The sequence below is a fragment of the Emydura macquarii genome, unplaced genomic scaffold (assembly GCF_026122565.2).
Source record: "Emydura macquarii macquarii isolate MOO-44397 ecotype Brisbane River unplaced genomic scaffold, CSIRO-AGI_Emac_v2 contig_554, whole genome shotgun sequence".
Classification (NCBI taxonomy): domain Eukaryota; kingdom Metazoa; phylum Chordata; order Testudines; family Chelidae; genus Emydura; species Emydura macquarii.
This window is the reverse complement of record NW_027130691.1, coordinates 8,516,511-8,539,215: the sequence shown is the minus strand read 5'-3', so window position 1 is coordinate 8,539,215 and position 22,705 is coordinate 8,516,511. Positions and strand designations below refer to the sequence as shown.

Sequence of the window (22,705 nt, the reverse complement as noted above, 5' to 3'; positions counted from 1 at the left end):
TTTCAGACTGTCGCCCTCTGCTTTGCATAACAGATTCACTTCCACTTTGCACACAGAGCATGTAGAAAGAGATGCTTGAACTGATGTTGATTATCTCATGATTTGAATCTAAAAAGGCCCCTCAATCCCAGCAAGGAAAAATATGTACACTCTGAAAATACCTACGGCCGCCATATTTTTTCAGTAAATTACAATAAACCAGATTTAGTTTTCACTTAAAAACAAAAAAAGATACAATCTGGAGGAAAAAGGAATCAAACCTTCTTTATGTATTAAACCCTGTTCCTTTAAAGCTAAAAATACTCTGTCTTCGAGAAGGTGACACAGTTGGAGGGGGAAACCAGGCACAAGTGGAGTAAAGATCTCAGCTCTGTGGGAGACAGCCGAGAACTAGATGGCAACTGGGAAATTGTTTTTGTCAGTAATGAGAGGTTTAACCAGACAAACTGCTTGCCGCAGACCTGAAAATTTAAAGAGACACAAAGATCACACGTAGCAAGACCGCCGTCTTGATCTGTTCTGGCAGACAGGAGCCTTTGGGGGCGGAGTCACAGAGCGCACCATGGTTTAAAAAGCTGAATAAAGAGCAGTCTTAATAGGAGGAGAGGAGTCCCTGGCGCCAAGAGAGAATAGGACTTTGAATGATACTTAAATTCAGGTTATGAGTCTTTAGCCCCGGCCCCCAGGCAGGGCGGGCTATCCACGCAGTCTGTAGCCCACGGCCTTCAGGCAGGCGGGGCTGTTAAAATTCGGTATCCTCTGGCAGGCAGGTTCAGAGAAGCCAAGCACTCCTGGGGTGGCTAAGGAAGGGGGAGGGGAACGCAGGCCCACCCGAATCCACTGCGTCCCAGCCCAGGGCCCTAGCAGTGGCAAAGTGGTTGGTCACTGAGTCGGCAGGGCTCCAGCCACAACACGCTGACTGGTTCGACCACAGACTCAGCCAAAACTATATTCGACTGTACCTGAGCTACTTCCTCCCACCTTGAACCCAGGTACCTGGAGCCAAGGGTCTTCCTCCGAGTCGCTGGGGTAGACAGCTAGCGGGAGTCCACTAGTCCCTCATTGTCAGTCAGCGGCAGGTCCAGGAACTCCTCGGGGCCGTCAGCAGATGGCAGCTCCTCCAGGTCACAGGGTCCCAGTGGGTCCTCCGGTACACCAGGTTCAGGCAGCTCCAGTGGGTCCCCGGCGACAGGCAGCTCCTCTAGGTCAGGGCCGGCCTTGGGGGCTTCTCCCAGTCACTAGGGCCCGGCAGCCCAGGCAGGCCTCGGAGGCACCAGTCGGTGGGATGTTCGCGCTGCACAGCCACGGGGCCTGGATCAGGCCCAGACCGCAGCCTCAGAGAAGACACGTCCTTCTCCGGCAGCAGCTTCCCCCTTACTGAGCTGCTAAGCCGGACTTTTATACTTCCCCTTCCAGTCCTGGCTCCACCCCTCTGCTTCCGGGTACTTGGCCTGCAGGGCCCTGATCTGCAGAGCAGGGGCAGCGCGACCCTTCCTCGGGCCCAGGCTCTGAGGAAGGCCACAGCGCCTTACTACACAAGGCTTAAAGCCCAGAGATTGGGGCATACCCCGACGCCGGGTGGAGACTACCTTATCTACTACAACACTAACTAACAACCATCTAAACAACTACTTAACAAGTAGTTATAAAAACAAAAGGCTACACCTAAGAGGCACTCATGGAAGCAAGCGAGAATGCAGTTCCAGTAACTGTCAGTGGCGGAAAGAAAGAACTGAGGGGGCATAGAGCCAGCAATGCCTCATATACGGCGCCATACGCGCTGGATTCCAGGGGGTGCCAAAGCCAGCCCTACAGGATCTGCTAAGGGGAAAATTTTTCTGGTAACCATGCACAGGGTGCACACACACATACAATGGAATGGACATGAGCAAGCACTCGAAGAAGCATGGTATATTTGCCTACCTGCTAGGGTATAATTAAATGGTTATAAAGTTCTTTGCATTCCTTAGATCAGCAGTACTATGCAAATGCAATTCATATTATCCTACATGAAGTTTTCAGTTTATGTATTAAAACGATTTCCAAACTATTTTTAAATCTGAAATTTGTAAGAAATCAAATTCCATCTGTTAACAATCAAACTTTCTACTATGCCTTTGATACAAAGATGATTGAAAACACACACACATGCACCCCCAACCTCTAGGCACAGTATATGTCACCACTGTGTCTGTTTCCTAACCATCTGGTTTTTATAAATGAAATATTCCAAAATTACTTATTAACAAGGAACTGTGTGCTCTATAAACTCCAGACGTTTTGCATGAATTAAAGAACAGTGTAATGAAGTTTTAATGACTACATATACACTGTTAATATAAAATTTATATTTAGCATGCTGGAGGAACAGGGAATTAGAAGTATATGGGAAGGACTTTTAATCATAGGTTACTGGCAGCTGAGCAACTCACTTCTCTAGTTTTCTGGAGGATGCATGGCCTTTATATGGAAGCGTACAACATCCTAGCACGATGAACAGTCTACCCTGCCACAGCTTGGAAAGTCTAAATCTTATTTGGCAATAAGACATCTCGGCATTCTGCAGTGTGTATGAAGCAGCTGTCCACAATGACTGCATTATTCACTTACTCGCTCAGCCAGGGCCTATTTGAGAAAAGGGCTACCCCAGAGTTGGATCAATAGTTCAGTTCATATCGCTAAGACATGGCTGCTTCACTACTGGTGCATTTATAGCAGCAGTATTAGAACAGCATATTCAACATCTGACTACTTGCATTGTTCTACGGCACTTCAGTTGTTCATTAAAGGGATTATGCATTGCTCTCAGGGAGTTGAAGTGTAAGGAACAAACCAGCACATGCTTAACTTTAAGCACACGAGTAGCTCTCGTGAAGTCAATGGGATTGTTTTTATACAAAAGGTTAAGTCCATGCACAGGTGCTTTGCTAAAAAGGCCAAGATTTCAGGGTACTACTCTATTACACTTTTTTTTTTTTAGTTTCAAAGCCAGTAAGAAAAATTCCAGAGACAACAGATGTGGCTTAGTGATAGTATTCTAGAGGCACCCAAAAGCCAGGAGGGTCTTTCCCAGCCCACATCCTCCAGAGATGGAGAGCTAGACTAGCAGTGGCAGAAGAGGTCCACAAGGGGTTCTGTTGAGATGGTGTGATGTTACCCAGGGTACAATCTGGACTGATTGACAGCTGTCCCCCCTCAGTTCTCCTACTTGGGGTGCCTTTTGCATCACTTTGCTTTGGGAGCAACTACTCCCAGACTGTCCGCAGTCAGGATCCAGCATGTAAATCACTGCCAGCTAGACTGCATGAGTGCTATAGCCAGCCAGCCATGAATTACATTAGAGAGCAACACCAGCAACTTCCCTGTCCCAGACTTGCCCCCCAGAAATGTGCGTCTTGTACTGCCCAGTCCCCTCCTGGATAACACAAGCTCATAGAAAAGTCTGTCATTGCATTAATGGAATATGATATGCACAAATCCCATTATCCCCAAATGAAGCTTCCTAAACACTTCCATCCAAACACACACAGGTTTAGATAAAATAAAACAAGTTGATGAACTACAGAAAGGTAGATTTTAAGTGATTACAAGCCACAAGTCAGAATAGGTTACAAAGAAATAAAAGCTAAAAATGCAAACTATTACCTAACTTAAGGAGCTAAGTCAAAGGTTTCTCTCCACACCTGCTTTAGCAGTTTTACTGGCTGGAATCTTATCAGCCAGGACCCCGTCCCCAGTTCAGTATTAATTTCCTTGTCCTTCCAGCGTTGTCCATGCCCTGAGTAGAGATGAAGGGAGTGATCATTTGGAGCGTCTATTCCCCATTTTTAGATCTTCGCCTTCTCTTTGAAAGGGTTCAGGAGACAGAAAGCCTGTTTCTTTGCCCACATGTAAATTTGTCATTCACACCCTGTTTCCTGCCCAAGAGTGGCTGCATAACGAGGTGATAGTTGTTGACAGCAGGCTGAGGCGTCAGTTTGCGTTTTGTCTTCAAAGAACTGGTTTGCGCCTGCTTTTCTAAACTTGAAATATGTCTCAGTAACATTATACAGTAGAATCTTATAACTTTACATACAGTGTTGCCACACATTTTACCAGGACACTAATGATCAGCACATTAGCAGCTTTCAAATGATACCTCACAAAGCATATTTTGTACAAAATCCATGACAGTTTTGTACACAGGGCGAACAGGGCGAACATAGGGAAACAGACTATCACAGATGGCCATGAGCCTGCAGCCTCCCTGTTCCTGCCCACAAACCTCCCTGCATGCAAGGGCAGATGGAGACCCCAGAGAATAAAGCTGTGCAAAATGCTAGGGGTGTAAACCCCTTGAGCAAACTCCTTGAAGCAAGCCTATGACCCCACCCAGTAGGGCAACACTGCCTATTAGGCTCTCTCCCTGCAGGAAGATTTGCCCCCCAAAAAAATCACTGTCCCTATTGTTGAAAAGCATGCTTCACAGAGCCACTCCCCTAATCTCCTGCATCAAGCTGTCCGATACAATCACAGATAAGAATGGGCTTAAGGCTGGATCCATGATGTAGACCTACCTTTTACTCATTGTAGTGACAAATCTTGTGTTACTTCCCTCAAGTCTCTTTGCATTCTTTTTATTGAGCAGTTTCTCATAAAACCACTGCCACCTCCCAATGTCACCATCTTCCACCAGTACTCTTCCATTTTCATCTTTGCCACACTTCACAGCTCCCAAGCTGCACTTCTTCGCTTAAACTATATATTCCCTTTCCCCCTTCCTTCATTAGCAGCTTTGAGGATAAGGCTTTAAATGCAAATACTCTTTTAACCATTTTCTTTACACACTTGTAGTCCTCAGCTTTCCACTGTTCTTACTTTCTACCCTTACTTAAATCTTTCCTTCTGCTTTACTGTCACATCACGGACCACCACCACATCTCCTTGCCATGAAATTTCCCTCCTTTCATTTGAGCACAGGTAGCTTTATGCACTTTCTGTAATATTTTTGGATATCCCCCACCCCAAACTCACTGGTGTCATTGTGGTTGGTTTGATTGCTGTCTGACCTCTGTAAGACAGAGGATGTAGAAGCTCATCCTTAAATCTCAGAGTAAATTTGCCATCAGTGAGCCTCCACCACTTTATCCTTTGTTCCACACCTCATCTTTTGTCTCCCACTAGTCTTTTCACCCAGAATTAAAAGCAATCTGTGTTCTCCCGGGCTCACTTTAGTCTATCATTTTTCAGATCTCTTCCTCTCATCAGGAAGTAATCAAGCCTGGACCTGTTGGCATTATTCTAGTATGTGGTTAAGTGCTCTTCCCTTTTTACAAAGTATGTATTGGCAACAACCAGGCCATGGGCTTTGGCTAAGCAGTCTCATTTCTAGTTCCAATGCTTCATCCTCCAGGAGAGTTGTCATAGTGTTCACTGTTCGTAGTGTCACTGTGTTCACCCACATCTGTTGAGACCTGCTCTGATAATCAAGTACTCAACTTGTGGTACTTCGCGTCTCTTGGACCAGCACTATCTGGAATACCTTCCTCCTCTCTTCAATCACACGACCAACCTGCAGCACATATTTAATGTTGTTATATGCAGATAGTTGTTCTCTGCTCAGTGCTGGTCTAACTTTCATCAGCCAGTCACTTTCTTTGCATATCAGTATTTTACCCTGAAGATATTTCTGCTCCAATTATTCCTACTCCATTCCTCCTCACCAGTGGTTCCCAACCTTTCCGAGTGAAAGCCCCACTGGTTAAAACTAGGTAAAATACACGCCCCCCCCCCCCCCATAACCCTCCTGCCCTACCCCCTCACTGGCCATAAACACATATAACCCCTATAAACAAACAATACATAAATAAAAAATTACTCTTACCTGAGTAAGAAGCTAAGCTTTCCCTGGCACAGCTGCCACTGCTCGCCCCGCCTCATCCCATCCCTCATGGACTGAAGGTAATGGAGACAGGCCCTCGCTCCAGGCCCTCACCCGCTGGAGCACCTGGCCAGTGTGGGGCTGCTCCTCCGCTCTGGCCAGAACAGACCTTGAGGCTGCTGTGCCCAGTGCAGAGCTCAGGGGGCTAAATGATCTCAATATTTCTGAAGCCTCCTGGACCCTCTAATCTTTGGTGCCCCTCAAGGCACTCCTGCCCCCACCCCAGGTTGGGAACTGTTGCTCCTTACTACTGAGCCATGATGCATTATCTTGTAATTCTCCCTGATGTTCATGGATTTTTTTGACCCCTTCCATTTTGTCTCTTGTATACAGGCAATTTGCACTCTCCTCCTTTTCAATGTCTCCACGACTTTTCCAGGTTTCCCAGTCATTGTTCCCACATTCAGGGAAGCCAAATGTCATGCTTGGGTTTGCTTCTTTAGCCACATGCACTCAGAATGCAGTAGCTTTTCCCCATTTTCCACAGCAGTTAGGCAAAGCAGTTATGTATCATCTCCTGAAGATGCCCTATCATGGTACTAATACACTCTCTGAAAATGAAAGCCCATGGAGCATGTGTGATTGCAGTAACTTTTTACAAGCCAGCTGGCCAGAGCAGACATGCTTGGTTTGAAATTCTAATCCCCTCTTCCTAGGTGGGCTGCCTACCCATGGCCAGCAAAACCAATCCACCTTGAGCAATCTGGTTATAAAAAGGCCCCAGACATCTGCCTTTCACACCCCCACTTCTAATTAACAAAGGCAAGTGGTAGGAGTTAAGCTGTCAGAGGCTATATATTGCACTGGGCATATGAGGCTCTTTGTAAGGAGCAAGAGTTCATCCTCAAACCCACCTCAACCATGACAGCAATTTAGGAGGCCCCTCGGGAAGATGATGTTAAAATCTTAACTAGGGATGGGCACTCCAAGAGAATAATGAAGACGCTGAAGCAAAACAGAAGACTGAAGAAAAAACAAAACAAAAACAAAACAAAAACCCCCACACACCCATCTCTCTTATCCTTATTTAAAAGTATTTTTATTCCCCCCAATCTCTGCACCTTGTGGCCCAGCCAGGACTGGAAGCACAAGTGAGCAAAATCCACAAGGCAGGAGGTTCTTGTGCTATTTCTGGGCTGATGGAAAGCAAGAAGGATCAGTTCTCCAGAGATCACCTGTTTTTACAAGATTCCCAGCTCAGTTTTGGAGACAAGTGGCTGAAGGGTTTAAAGAAGCAAAACAAACTCTTTTGAAGTTTGTCCATTATACGATCACCCTCGTAGCCACTTTTTCAAGTTTCTCCTTGGCCTTCAAATTTAAAGAGAACCTCTCTCAAAGCTTTGGTTAGTTCTGATGGCAAATTATCTAAACAGTTCACTCCAAATTACCATTTGCCAACCAATGAGAAGTGCAGTAAACACAGAACTGAGGCTAAAACTTGGAAATAAAAACTCCAGTAACTTGTCTCCACTAGTACTTTACATTGTGTTAGCGGTCTTGATAAACACATTTTTGCAATGAAGATCTAGCCTGACATTCTATTTTATTACAGTGCTGAAAGACGTAAAGCACAGGGGCACATTTTTAGCAGGCTTGCTTCCACAGCTATTCACATACACCAAACCCCATAAATGAACATGCAAATCAGTAATGTGTTACATGCCCAGTGCTGTACATAATACAAAAATGATAATCCCTGCCCTGAAGACCAAATGTAGGACTATGTGTGTGTGTGTGTGTGTGGGGCGGGGGGTGAGTGGTGGTGGTGGGGGGGAACAGAAGGAGATTAAAGTGTTAAAAGGGGAAAAAAGGAAATTAAGTTAAGAATGAGATCCCACAAAAGCAAAATGTCAAAGGAGACAACTGAGTGAAAATGAAAAGCAATACATCTATTACGGATCAGTTTATTTCCTTTTCATTAAGTTTAATATATTAACAGTGTTGAATGCACTGAACACAATTAAGGACACCCATGATTTTAATGCATTAAATACTTTACCCACAATATTCAAATAGTGCAAGAGATGCTGAATGCCGGGGTTCTGTATACGTATTGCAATTGTATCTTCTTTGTGAAAGAATGTGTGCTAGTGTTTCCATTTTATAGTTCCAACTTACTTACGAAAGGTTTTTTCCCTTTATAAACTGGAAGGATAAAGAATTAAACATTTAGTTTTTCCACTTTCAACATCATATTTAGTAAAAATTTACAAAAACAATTGGATTTTATTACATTAATATACTAGATTTGTTCAGCTAGTGCTATACTGGATTTTTGACTTAACTCTAATAATGGATTTTAGAGCAATAAGAGTCAAATTCTGTCTTCAGTTACACTAATATAAATCCAGAGTAATTCCCCTGAAATCAGATACACACTGAATTTACACCAACAGAAGAGTGACAGCATTTGGCACCCAGAATCCATACAAACTATCAGCTAAAAGCTTAAAACAATGTGAATATATCACAAAATGAAGCAGCAATTACCTCCAAGGGTAAAATGAGATACTTTAAAACGCTACTCAACCTGAGTGTCAAGTGAGAGAGGATACAGTGTATTAAGATTTGGCTTTATAAAACACACATTCAAAAGTATTCCATACATCGTGTGTTTCTATTTCATGGTGGTGCGAGCATGCCTTTATCCTCCTGCTCGGCACAAACATCAAGCAGTTAAAATAGCCACATAATCCCTGCACCTGACTCGAACAGTTTTTTTTTGTTTTTTTTTTTAAATAAATAGCTTGAAGTCCATTTAAAAGAATGGAAAATGAAAGTTTTATAAAAGCAATATTCCATTATCAACTGGAAACCGTTTGCTATTCAGGTTCTACTTTGTCAAGTTGTTGATATAAATCTAACCAGAAAAGATGCATTTGTCACATGTATGAAAACCCAACAGGCAGCTTCCTCTTCCAGGCTGAAAGACAGACTCCAAGACATATAGCATATTCAACGGGTAAAAGGTTGCTAAGTTTTACCCAAGCCTTTCATAATGCACTTAACGAAATATTTTTCCTTTAAAAGAACCTCTGGTATTTAAATAGTTTCTTCTTTACATACAGTATTCATATATACAGTACAAACACAGAACACAGAGAGATGCAAAAAACAAACATTCAGAAATTCTGAAGCTCAGGAATATTTTGGTACAGGTCCAGTGTCTCAGGATTTGAAAAAGATCCCCGCTGATCAACGTCCTTCCCTGCAATGACCTGCTTCACAGCCACTTCAACTTTCTTCCCATTTATTGTGTACTGCAAAATGAAAAGAGGCAAAAATGAAGCTGCCCCTCTATCTGATTGCTTTATGGGTGGTCTAATGGAAAAGCTTCCACCAGGGCTGGAATTGAATCAAACCCAAATGCATCTCCTGCCTCCACTGCTACAACTGACACACTCAATAGTTTCTTAAACGGCTTGAAAAGCAAAACTGATTTTGATGATGGGTTTTACTAATGATTTTCGTTTTGTTTTTAATAGACAATAACCAGGAGCCAAATCCGGCTCCTACCTGATCTAGTCTAATCTTCATTTTTGGTTAAGGTAACTGAAGGTTGCGGCAAGACAACTCTGAGCACACGACACCCCTGGTCCATCTGCATAAACAGGGACTCCACTGGCTGCTTTGCTAGATCTCTTCATGGTGAGGCCCAACCTGATGGTTAGGTATATTAGCCACCTTTTAATCCCTAGGCATTTGCCCTTCTGACACCGTTTCACTAAAGATCTTTCAGAGCAAGCCAAATGGGGTTTAGCAACATTTTAGAGCTAGGAAATTTTCAAATACTTGGTTTAATTTTTCCTTGTTTAATAATACATAGTTCTTGTGCAGTTCTAATCCCCCTGCCCTACCCTGAACAGCCACTCTTCTTCCTCAAGGATTACCAGCCTGATTTTGAGAAGCCATGAGGACCCTAAAACTCCCAGTGGAGTCAACAGGAGCTGTTGAAGTTCACTCCCCCCCCTGAAAAAAATCAGGTCATACACAGTAGATTTCAAAAAAAGCTGGCAGCAAGGATTTAAACTAAGCATATGCTTCAGTGCTTTGCTGAATCAGGACCACTGTGCTCATTCAGTAAAGATATTGCCCACCTTTTCTGGTTCTAATTCCCTAAGTATTGACTCTGAAAGGCTTATCCACACCAAATATCCATCAGGCGTAATGGCATGGGACTTCCACACAGTTCTGTGTCAGTTAACATAAACACAGCCCGAAGACAGTGTAGGAGTCAAAGTACATCAGGAGTTCTGACGATATCAAGAAAGCGCAGTATTTTACAATAAATTTAAGTTTGTGCACACACGCCTGTATCAATGTAGATTATCTATGCATGGGCAAAGAAGTTCTTTAAATGTTTAACTATAAGCATGAAGTGATTTCCAAAGCCCATCCCAGAGTTTTTGACATGTCCATTTTATAGTTTGTAAGATATAGGCCTTATCCTGATTTCACTTATTGTTTTACACCACTAACTCCACTGATGCCAGAGTTATTTCTAATTTCAACCAGTGTAAAATGACACCAGGTTCAAGCCCTATAATTTTAGATGAGGGCAGGTAAGTTTGTTTTATAAACCCAAATTTACATCTAGAAAAATAGCAGTATATGGCAAGATTTTTTTTCCCTTCCCCAGTAAAACCTTCAAAGAAAGCCAGGAGACAGCTTTGATCACTTTACTGCAGATACATTTTACCTGAAACATCATTAAAATTCATTCAAATTGTAAATTCAGTCACAGTGTGAACTAATTAAGGGTCTAAGCAGGCATTCCTAAGAGGCTGGCTGTCATAAACATCTCATTGCCATCAACTTCATTTTTTACATTCAGATGATTTCTGCATCTTAGAAATTTAACATGTTATGTAGAAGCCAAAGTTGCAGTCTAGAAAATCTAGATTGTCCCTCAAGAAGTAAGTCAGGAAGATTTTTTAACTCTCATCCAAACAAGACCTCCTAGGCCCAATGCTACTTATTTATAGCGGTGTAAGCCAGGAGGAACTCCTCTGAAGCCAACAGACACCTTGCCTGCAGCATAAAACCAATAGCAGCTGCTGGTTTTCAGCATCTCCGAAAGGCAGGACACTTGGAGTTAGGAGCCTACATTTGGATTTAGTTAGGCATCAAGATTTGCAAAGTTAGGTCTGCAGTGCTTTATGACCTGCCAGGAACTACCCTGCACCTTGGGGCCTTGCCAACAGTGAGCTGCTCACAGAGCAGCAGGTGGCAGCTGGGGATAGGGTCCACAATGACATGTGGCAATTCAGGTGGGGCTTTTAAAATGAAGAAGCTGCTCCAGTGATTTGGGAGAAGAGCTCCAAGCAGGCTCCTCTTGGAATAGGCCCCGTGAGCCTGAGTCTAGGCTCACTTACAATGGGGTGTGTTTGTCTTCAGTGGAGTTACTGACAACTTACCATGCTGCAAAGCGGAGTAGAATCAGGCAGAACACGTTCACCTGCACAAACACATTTGAAAACAGAGAGCCTCTCTCAAATGTCTAAAGGCTTCCTCCAGTCTGTGGAGGCAGCTGGGTTTTTCTTGACTGCCAGTATACTCTTTTGTGGATCCAGCTGTGGCCTTCCACATCAGCACTGAATTAATGGAAGATCTCTTGCTACTGCTTATATTTTTCTGAATTTAAATGAAAATTAAGCCTGGGAAAGTATTTCTGATTTCCAGCTCTGCTTTATCAAAAGAGATTTCCACACTTAAGAACAGAAGCAAGATGGCTATATCTCTATACAGAATGCAAATACATCCATTATAATAGTGATTCATTCACACCTGTGCCCCCAAAATGGGACACTAGAACGAATAAAGGCCATCACTAGGAACATCAGGGACTTCTCCCTGGCCTTGTTAGACACCCTATATAAGATCACAGATTTATAATAGCTCAAGATGGAAGAAAAGACTCAATTTCCACTGAGCCCATTCAATGGGCAGAACAAGATATAGCTGTGTTGCAGAGAATATGCCTGACATTAAAGTGATACCACATTAGATCTATGGTGTGACTGTAATTAGACATTTGTTAGAAACAAGCAAAGAAAGGTCTTATTGTAGTTATTCAGTTCCAGAGGAGTAGCCGTGTTAGTCTGTATACAGCAAAAACAACGAGAGTTCTGTGGCACTTTAAAGACTAACCAATTTAATTTTTGTAGGCATAAGCTTTCGTGAGACTCAGCTCACTTTGTCAGATGCAGAGGTGGAATGATATGTTTCCTATTTACTGTATCATTCTACCTCTGCATCTGACAAAGTGAGCTGAGTCTCACGAAAGCTTATGCCTACAAAAATTAAATTGGTTAGTCTTTTAATTTTACAGAATCCACATTTTTTATTGTAGTTATTGCTATTACTTAAAATGTGGATTACCTAAAATTAAAATACAAAATTAATGCAAAAGCTAAAAGGTCTACAAATTATTTCAAACATTTGCTCAGTGCTCTCACCTGTCAAAAATATACTATTTATTTGAAATGGGGAAAAAAACCAATAGAGTAAGCAAAAGCTTTTTAGCACACCTAACAGCTAAAAAAATTAATTAGCTTTATATTATTTATTGAGAAAGTAGATAAAGAAAATATAACCCAATATTTAGCTCAGCAGTGCCTGTGTATATTTATAAACGGAAGATGGGTAGGAATAGTTTTTGTTTTGTTTTGTTTTTTTTAAAAAACCAAGCTTAGTTGAGAAGAAACCAAAAAAATGAAGTCAAGTCGCTAGGCAACATAGACAAACTATTTATAAAACTTGAAAAGGCTTTTTAAGATGCTAAAATTTCCAGGCATGTGGGTTTGAAGAGCGATGACAACTGCTCCTTAATTGCTATTCAAGGTGACAAAGAAAAAAAATGTGGCGGTGTTTTCATGACATACCGGAATGCCTTTGGTCTCTAAAATGAGGCTGGGAACATGTCTGGCAGAGAGCGCTATGCGTATCGCATCCCTAATCCTTTTCACCAGATCCTGACTGAACACCTGGTCCGACGCCATCTTCAGGAAGAGGATCACCCGTTCCTCCCCCTCTTTGTTGTACTGAGGGACACAAAGGCTGTCTGAAACCTCCTCAAAGGCTTCCACTGAAAGAGAAGGAGAGTGCCTCGTTATCACATGCCCTTGTGTTTTCCACTGGGTGCTTTTTTTACATTTTACACTGAAGGACATATCTCCCATCACCTGTCCTCAGAAGGCAAACAAGCAAATATTGACTGGGATTTTAAAAACAGAACACCTAATGGAGTTAGGCACCCCAGCGCACTGATTTTCAGTAAGACTGGTTTATCTGATTAGGATTTTTAAAGAAGTTTAAAGTAATTACATAAGCCAATCACTCTGAAAGTCAGTGCACTGGGTGCCTAACTCCATTAGGGGGTTTGTTTTTTTAAAATCCCAGTCTGATTTCTATTCAAGTGAATATCAAAGCGTATAGATCCAATAAATACTGACTTAAGTCAGGCCAAAATTTCGATACAGTTGTTGGATTGATAAATCTTTTTGTTCAACACAGGCAATACATTTGCTGATTTACCACAGCTAACTAGGAGGTCCAGAGGTATCTTATTACCATAGTCTGAGACTTCCCCGTCTTTAATGTATTTATCCTCAATACCCAAGTGAGGTAGGGCAGTGCTATTATCCCCATTTTACAGATGGAGACCCAGAGAGGCTAAGCGACCTTCATGCAGTCACACCAAGTCTGTGTAGGAGCAGAGAATTGAATCCAGGTTTCCAAGATCCAAATTAGAGCCCTAACCCCTGACCAGCCTTCCTCTTGCCTGACTGGTTGAAAAGCAATCCTATCAGGCAGGATGCCTTAAATACATTTCACAGTGCACATCTTGATAATCCAGTTGAGATTATACAGCCTGAATTAAAAAAAGGGAGGGGGCATTATCAAATACAGGCTGATCACAAACTGGTTCAATATTCAACTGCATCCCCAACTGGAAGAAACATTGATTTACTATACTGATAGTTATACTGCAAAGCCCTTGAACACAGGGAGCCAGAATCAAACCTCCTTTACACCAACGTAACCTGGATCACAATCTGGCTTGTATGTTCCAAAAACCAGACAAGGGAGAGACTGTTGCAAAGCTTAAGTAAGGGAGCAAGTGAAATGTAGCCTAGGGCAATAGCTTTGAAGAGTCTCAAAGTTGCCCCACCACCCACAAGGGAAGCTGACCCTTCAGATTCCACACTGTACAAGGACAGCCTTTGCCGCAGAACAGTCCCTCGATTCACTACGCCAGAGGAATGCCTGACACCATCTCTCCGCCCTCCCTCATTACTGCTAACTTTCTGCTGACTTCATAGAGTTGCTGACATTGCCTTTGTGAACCGATTCACTTATGGCAGTGTAAGAAGGCACAAGAATTTATTCCAGTTATTGACAATGGCTCAGTAAAAACAACCGAGCACTGTCTAACTGTTCGTCTTGGAAGAACAAAATCAGGGATTCTCTTATAAAGTCCATAAAATGGTTCACACAATTCTTGTAGACCTTATTACATGAATGCAACATTTTATGAGGAAAACGCAGTACATTTTAGCTAGTCACTGCCAATTCTGTAGAGCCTTTTGGAAGGCAAGCAATTTCATAGTCAACAAAGCAGTATTTCATTGTTATTGATAACCTGCTCTTCTTTAGCCCCTTTTCAAAGAAAGATTGCAAGTGTTTTATTAGTCCTTTCAATGCTCACATTTCAGGCTACAGACAACGTCACCGCTGCAAGAGACAGATGAAAGTTTTTCCTACCTATGTTATAGATTTCGGAACTTCCAAATCTCACTCCATTTGGATTTAGCGTACCATCACTGAAAGCGACACACAAATAAAGGAGTATTAAAATGTAGGTAGGAGTTGATGAAGAGAAGAAATGATGCAATTTACCAGGTTTCTCAATATTTGGTGTGGTGAAATATGCAGGAAGTAGTATCAGAAATAGGATTACAAGGAAATTTTTGTCTAGAGCAGCTGTGCACGCATTAAAATGAAGTTTTACACAGAATCCAAACAAACCTCATTCTTCCCTTCAGCATTCATTTCCCCAGTGCCCCCAGAAGATTCCACTGTTATTTCTCACTAAAACCTGCATACACTTCATAAAGTGGCCACCAACATCCAGCTATGAGGTAACAGAGGCAGGTGCCTTTGTGACACTCCTTAGCACTGCTATTGTGTCTTTCCTTCCCTACCACCATCCCCATTTCTGTAGCACTTCTCACTCACTGCAGACCATAGATGCCAGGAGCCAGGCCTGTGGCATGAAAATCTGGAAACAACCCTGGACCAGTAACTCAGCTCTAGGTTTTGATTGCAGTTTGTAAATACTACCATAAAAATTAACAAAGCTCCTAATGTTCTATTACATCTTCAAAACAAGCATGGCAATTTATAATAAAATAACACTCCACACTTCTAATCGGTAGCTTGCAAAGCGGTTTAAAAAGATGGGTAAGTAGCATTATTCCCCACTACAACAGGGAGCCTGAGGCACGGAGAGGTTAAGACATACATTTTCAGTCCCTCCATTTCCTGGCAGCCCAACTTGAGACACTTAGGGTCTGGTTTTCAGAGGCACCCAGCACCTCTCTCTCATTCGAGTTGTGGTGGTTGGCACCTCTGAAAATTAGGCCCACGGTGCCTCAGGTTGGACCCAAGAACTCAAGCTAATGGATGCTTTTAGAAGTACAAACCAGTGACTTGCTCAAACCAAATGCAGAGCCAAGAAGAGAGTCCAATTTTCACCCCCCGTTGGGTGCCTGACCCACTGGGCCTCTCTGCAACCTGTGAAATCCCAGCTCCTCAACAGGGTGACCTCTCAAAAGCCAGGAGGCTGTAGGCTTGCAAACCTGAGCAAGTACCAGATATAAGTTATGTACAACATGCTGTCCCTTCACTGTGAACTGGTGAGCAAACATTTCAGCTGCAGGAATGCTGAAAGTAACAGAATTCTAGTATATTTCCTCATCAGATCAGGAAACTGATCCAGTAAGCAGAGTGGGGAGTCATCTGAGATATGCACATGTTCTCTTGCAACCCAACAGAGCCTAACAACTTCACACATATTCCCTCAGGACAGTTTTACCAAAATATACTTCACCTGCGGCCAAGCATGATGATTCCTCCTGTCTCAGGATTTATTTTGCAGTAGTCACCATGGGCCCAAACACCTGTCAGAGGGTGACACAGTGTTAACCAGTCCATTTGCCATCAGCGCAGGTTTGGCTGACTTTCACTACACAACTGCAATGCAGTTATCAAAGACCAGAAGGGTACAGCACCAGGGTTTGGAGGAAGGACTGAGTTTGGGGGGAAGGAAAGAGATTAAAAGTTAAATGTTTATAGCTTGGCTAAAAGATGACAAAATGGGAACCCACAAGTCTAAAAATAGGTGGCAGATGAATGAACGAATGAGATGAATCCTTTGATTCTACCTGTAGGATTACTCCTGTGAATATGTGCAGCCCTTACTAGTGCAGCAAGCACAATCTAAACGTTCTGGGCACAATTCTGATCCGTAGTTTAACTCCTGATTTCAACAAAGGCTTGTTCTACAGATGCACGTTGTGCAGCCTGCAACGGGACCCAGATTTGGGATGTTGCCCTCCTATTTGAGGGGGAGAGAGAGACTGACTGGCCTTAGCATGCTCCGAGTCAGACAGACAACTCCCTAAGCCCTGTGATAAAGGCCTCATGGAGTGTGTGATGCAGGATCTTCATGAGTCAATGCTTTGAACATCACCCCTGGTGAGGCATGAGGGACCTCCAGTACAGGTAACACCACCCCCAAAGGGAGGGGGGGCTTCCTTGGAGCCTCTCTCCATCCTGTGAGTAATTCTGAGGCAGAGGCACTCTCTGGGATTACACAGCAGGCTCTAAACAGAATCCACAGGAGGTTCCCGTTTGCTTGATGGAGTTACTCTGAATTTACACTAATGCAAAATCAGAATCAGACACTGGGCCAAACACATTGGGCCAGATGTTCTTCTCAGCTACAGGGAGATTAACATGGAGAAACTCCAGTGCTAGGAATGGAAACGTGACCCAATTTCATTCCAATTTTGGTTAAGGACAAACAGCCCTAGCCACACATACGCAACCACCATTCCATTCCTCAGCTGACAAGTTTTATTCCATGCTTCAGCCTAAAACACATTTATAGAGAAGAACACAAAAAATGGGGTTTCCAACAGATGCCTGAGAAACCTGTAGCTATAGTGGCTTCAGTGAAGACTGTCATAGACAATGTTTCATCCTTTTTAGAGTTGTGGCTGCTACGGGGACGCACACACAAGCTTCTATATGGCTTCAGTAATCCCTTTTGCTCTTCGAGACCCCTCTGGCTTTAATGGCCAGTGAAGTGAAATGTACTAACACTGCCAAAGCATCAAGGAGACAAATATGGTAATGTAAAGCCTAACAAAGAAACAATCCATTGTTAAAAATAAACCCACACTTCTTTCCAGTAGAAAGCTTTCAAACAAAACAGATGATACACCTGTGTGTTAGCAACTACTGCCACAGCTAGGTAGCGTGTGTGCAGTGCTCTGCTATGCAGTCTAATTGTTGTGAAGCAGCAATGGAAGAACAGAAAGACTGTATTTTGATTTGTGACTGGGGAACAGTTTGTGTGAAAAACTGTCAAACGGTGTTTTAAAATGTATCGGGCTTTATTTGGCATTCATCTGATTTCATTGCATATGATTGCATGCTATATGCTAGGAAGAAAGATTTATAGTAGAATTATAAATGTCTGTTTCAATTTTTAACACGTGGTCTCGCTGAGCTTTCTGATGTCCAGCTGCCTCCCTCCTTCCCCCAGAGGGAAACTGGCCACTCAGAAAAGGTTGCTAAAATTATGAACAACACGGCTGCAATAGCTTAACTGCTTATATAGAAAAGGGCCAAACAATGGAACATGAAACAGACCGCTGTGGTTAAATACAAGGTACCACTCAATAAATTAACAGTCTCCTGCTGTAGATCGTGGCTTCTCACAGTTAAAGGCACTTGTTACTCACTTGAAACGCCCCCGTGAGGCTGTGATTTATAAACATGTTTCCATCCATCTCTGAAAAGGGAATGGACTCAAAGCCTTGATCCCACAAGCTCATGCCCAGTGTGCAGCAGGGAATGCAACGTTGCTGTGCTTCAGTGCCAGTATGAGCAAAGGCCATGGGTGGGCCCAGCCTTCCAGAATACGCACAAGCAAGCCTCTAGCCTGTCACGCTTCTGTTCTCTTGCTCTAAGCAGCACAAGGCTGGTGCGTGAGTGGAGAATGTGCATGTCAGAGGAGATACTGGCTTACACCCCACCTCATGCTAATCTCTAGGCCAGGGCTGATCTCTTATGACTCACTCCTAATACTAGGCAGGAGCAGTCTGGCATCGGTATAGCAGCATTCAGAGCAGTATTGCTCCTTTCACTTCCATCTTGCACTTAGATGCCTAATGCTCTACAGCTGCGCTGTGCCAGATCAAACTGCTGCAGCAACTCATCAGCCGAATGACAGCAGTAACAGAAAGGAATCCGAGTTTTCCAGGAATTCAAATCCGACTAACCTAGACTGAAACTCAGACCAAAGCACCACAGAACAGCAAGGTATTTATCAAACATTTGTTACAACTGCCACCCTTGCAAATATAGATACAACTGCACCTGCCTGTCCACGGAAAGAGCAGGTTTAGAAATTCAGAAACAACTGCCAATTCTGTATGCCTGGTCAGTTCAAAACAGCCATCCAAGCATTTCACTACATACCTGGGAATTTTGAAAAATAAGCTTTCCTGTATTTGTTTCCATTCTCATCATTCCAGAAGTGTGTAGGCTGACAGGGCATCGGCTTCGTACAAACCAGCTCGCCGCTTTCCCCCCAAACCGGTTTGCCTGTTTACAAACAGAGACAGATTTTCTGCATATCCCTTTTATAAACTGCAGTGTACCAAAGCAAAGCAAAGAACACAGGATTATTATTTGCATAATGATACCACCCAGAGGCCCTGCCATGCTGGGCATTGGTAGCTGATCTAAAGAGCTTACATGCAATGGGCTAAATTCAACCTTGATTTAACTTCATAGAGTGTAAAGTTAGATCATCTAACCGCCCCCTCTGAACAAGCCTCTTGTTTATCACACAGACCTCTCCCAGATACCCCTATGTGAAACCCAAAGACTTTCAGTTAGATCAATGTATTTCAGTCCTCAGGAGACTAAAACTTTTGAGCCACGGAGAACACCAAAGTGCCACCAATTGTCTGAGGCCCCTAGAAGGTCAGGAAATGGATTAGGTGAGATAGACCCAGATAATCACAGCAGGTGACTCATACACCATGTTGCAGAGGAAGACAAAAAACAACATTGAGTTACATCAGCAATGAATTCAGCCAAGTGTCTAGAATAGACAGTTTTTAATTGAACAGGCATGTAACTAGTAAACACAAATACAAGATGTTGGGATATGGTCTAATAGTAACACAGGGTCCTGAACAGCCACCAGACTGGCTCAGTCCAGTTTCTTGAGAGACAAATGTCCACATCAAAGACAGCCACCTTTAGTGGCACTGTTATGAAATTGTACTGAGATCACTAACTCATTTACAGCTAGCCACTTAGCCCCCAGATTGTTGCCACTTTTGGTCATTGCCAACTTTGGTTGGATTATCAGATGATCAAGAGATGAGTCTATCAGTCTCAGAAGTCACCATCCAAATTCCTACAGCTATTACATTTTAGTTAGAAGTTCCTACTGAGTTGACTGGAGAATGGTTACCTTCATCATTCCACGCTTCCACTGCCATGCCAAGGTTCCTGGCCTGAATCTCTCCTTTGTAAACTGGGATTGTAACATTCTGACCCATGAAACAGGAAATTATATCTGTTCCACCTACAACAGAGGAGGGACACAGTTCAGGCACTTTGAAAGAACTTATTTTTAAAAGAGCAAATAAAGGTCAGGGGAAATCTGAGGAGGGAGAGGGGAAGCACGACAGAAGATCAGCACATAATGCTGAAATATATTCGGTCTACACTAAGTAATGAAACCTAGAATATACTGCCAAGATTGTCTACCATTTCTATGCAATTTACAACAAAGAAAACTAGAGAGGTTTTTCTCACAATATGAATGCCCTTAGGGATTGAACTTTTTTCTCTCATTAGTTTTACACTGGAATAATTTCATTAACTTCACTGGAGAAATCCTAATGTACATAGAGTGAGTGGAGATTCAGGCCCCTAGTCTACAGGTAGGTTACAGATTCACAGATGTTTGAGATGAGGAAGCGACACTATGCCATTTGGTTCCTTGTGACATTTCACCATTTTACACAATATAGCTAGATTAGTGAATTGCTATTGGTCGGTTTCTATTTCTTGTTCTTGTGCATTAGCACAATTGTGATTGTGTTTGGGATCCTTGCACTCATGGGGAATGTTTAAATTAAAAAAAAAAAAACAAAAAAAACCCACCAACAATTTTCAGGCAAGTGTCTAATTAGGATATTTCTATTAATATTTAGAAAAAAAGGCAGTTACAACAAAAGGCCCAGTCATGCAAATTTCACTCACATGACTATTCTTTGACGTCAGAGACTATTCATAAATGTCATCTTGAGGTCCAGCTCTGCTCCCATTAAAGCCAGAGACAGAACTCCCACTGACTTTAATGGCTGAAGGATTGGGCTCTGAAACTTGGGGGGCTAAACTAAGTTGACACAGTCCCTCTAAAGACCTGATCCTTGGAACCCCGCACAACAGGGCCCTGTTTGAGTGCGAATTTGTATTAATAGAACAGAAGTTGGCCAGGTGAGCTCTTCTTATATCAAACTGAGCTAGATGTGTCATGACACATCTCTATTGTTAATTACACGATCTACAGACTGACTGACCCACCTGCCATGGCCATTAACTGAAATGGGAGCCTGGCACAAGTCTCCTCAGAAGGGGTTTCCTGAAGAAATCAGCTACGCAGCAAATGAACAGTGCGTGCTGTAAGTTAACAGATTCTTCCTCCTCTCACCCTGCTGCCCCTATGGACAGCCTCTCAGAATAAATCATCCTGCTTCTTTACAGCTACTCTGTCAGAATAATTCCTTCTCAGAGTCTTTGAGTGCACCAAACTCATTATACTACGGCAATGTCATGCTGAATTATGCAGAAAAACCTTGCACAAGTCAAAGTCAGTTGCAGTTTAAGCATAACCAAAGCTGACTGATCCAAGGATCAATTTTCCTGTGCACAATGTTGCAAAGAAGCGACGAAGAAGTGAACTGGCTACAGAAGGAATTGGCAAACGTAAAAAGCTTTAGGAGTAAGCATTACCTGAAATGGATCCTAGGAGGACGCTGCTCTTTATATGTTTGTAGACGTACTCATAGCTCTGAGATTTGAGTGGTGACCCTGTAGACAGTATAGTGTGAAGTGTTTGAAGATTATGGGTTTCACCTTAAAAAGGGAAGAAAGCCAAGAATTACAAACATTTAAGTTCTATCATCTTATCTATTCTTCACTTAAATAAATCCAAGAAGTCACAAACATAACCATCAACTCACTGTCTCTGGACAGGCTACAAGGCCAGAGAAAAATAGATGGTTTGAAACTTACATGGTTTTAAATTTTTCTCTTCTAGCACAGCCAGCCACTTTGCACCTGTTCCAAGGATGGTGATTCTAGAGGGCAGAAAGAAGTTTTCAAGGACTTTGCACATTCTGCACCTTGCAGGATCAGTCAAGCATTGTAGCTGCTTAAAGCTTTAAAGATTCAAGGCATGTCTTTTTCAGCAATCAAAATTAGTCAGGTCATTGGAGTCATTTCTGTAGCTTTGAAACTTAATTCTGGCTTTAAATATTAAGCACAACCTTCCCATCTAGCAGAAAGCACTCACCTACAGTTACAGGAATCTATAACTACAGAGCACTCCAAATACATTAGGAAATCTCCTAACATTTAATTCATTAATTGGCCGTAATTGCCGCTGCCCTGTTTAACAGAGAATCGTTGCCTTGTTATAGTCTCTCATGTATCAGATTTGTGTCATTCCAATGCACAGTGTAATGAAAAATACCTCATTTGGAAGACAGTAATCCAAGGTTTGCTCTCAGACACACTCAATTCCAACTAAAGTCCATGAGAGTTGCATAAGTGTATCTGAGAACAGAATATGGCCTAGATATCTGACCAAGAGAACTCTAAAGAGCCATGACATTCTGGAGAGGGTAATTTCAAAGGGAGCATACTGTATATATGGCTTCACGTTGACAAATTCTAGAATGGGGGATATTTCATAAGAAGAAAATCCTGGGTAAGCGCCTTTCAGCTGCTCACAAAACAAGGCAAGTTTTTGCTAGAGTTAAAGGCTGTCATCGTATTTAGTATCTAAATTTGAGCAGGCCCTTTCTTCTCCCAGTTGCACGTTACGGATCTTTACGGCAATGCAATCAGCTCTGCAGCATTCCTAATCACATTACTAAGGATAAGATTATGTCATGGAAGTGACAGTTTTCCAGAGACCACCACCACATTTACTGCTTCAACCCTGGGTGGTGGGTCCCTGACTTTCACTAAAAATAACCGTGACAGAATCTTAACATTACACGGGGTATTCACACCAACACTGAAAGCACAGTGTGAAATAAATATTTCAATTAATGCAATAAATAAGATTTGTCGCTGGAGAATGTTGTCAGACAATGCAATTTAGGCATCAGGAGCATAACATTTTCCTTGCGTGCTTCCTCTCCCCACCACATGTCATCTGATCTTTATCAAGCTTCC

The 22,705-nt window shown here is 42.6% G+C and overlaps 1 protein-coding gene across 1 annotated transcript in view; it reads right to left on the bottom strand.

The window, feature by feature from the left end:
• Positions 1-7,444: 7,444 nt before the first annotated feature.
• The window catches only part of AACS (acetoacetyl-CoA synthetase), a 59,131-nt gene continuing 43,870 nt past the window's right edge, over positions 7,445-22,705 (bottom strand). Inside the window, exons 11-18 of the mRNA XM_067539741.1 lie at positions 21,536-21,600; positions 21,254-21,376; positions 19,704-19,817; positions 18,695-18,820; positions 16,035-16,104; positions 14,687-14,745; positions 12,805-13,007; positions 7,445-9,180 (exon numbers count right to left, since the gene is read on the bottom strand). Of these exons, the coding sequence (XP_067395842.1) occupies positions 9,043-9,180; positions 12,805-13,007; positions 14,687-14,745; positions 16,035-16,104; positions 18,695-18,820; positions 19,704-19,817; positions 21,254-21,376; positions 21,536-21,600 (898 nt within the window). The 3' untranslated portion in view covers positions 7,445-9,042. The remainder of the gene's footprint in view (positions 9,181-12,804; positions 13,008-14,686; positions 14,746-16,034; positions 16,105-18,694; positions 18,821-19,703; positions 19,818-21,253; positions 21,377-21,535; positions 21,601-22,705) is intronic.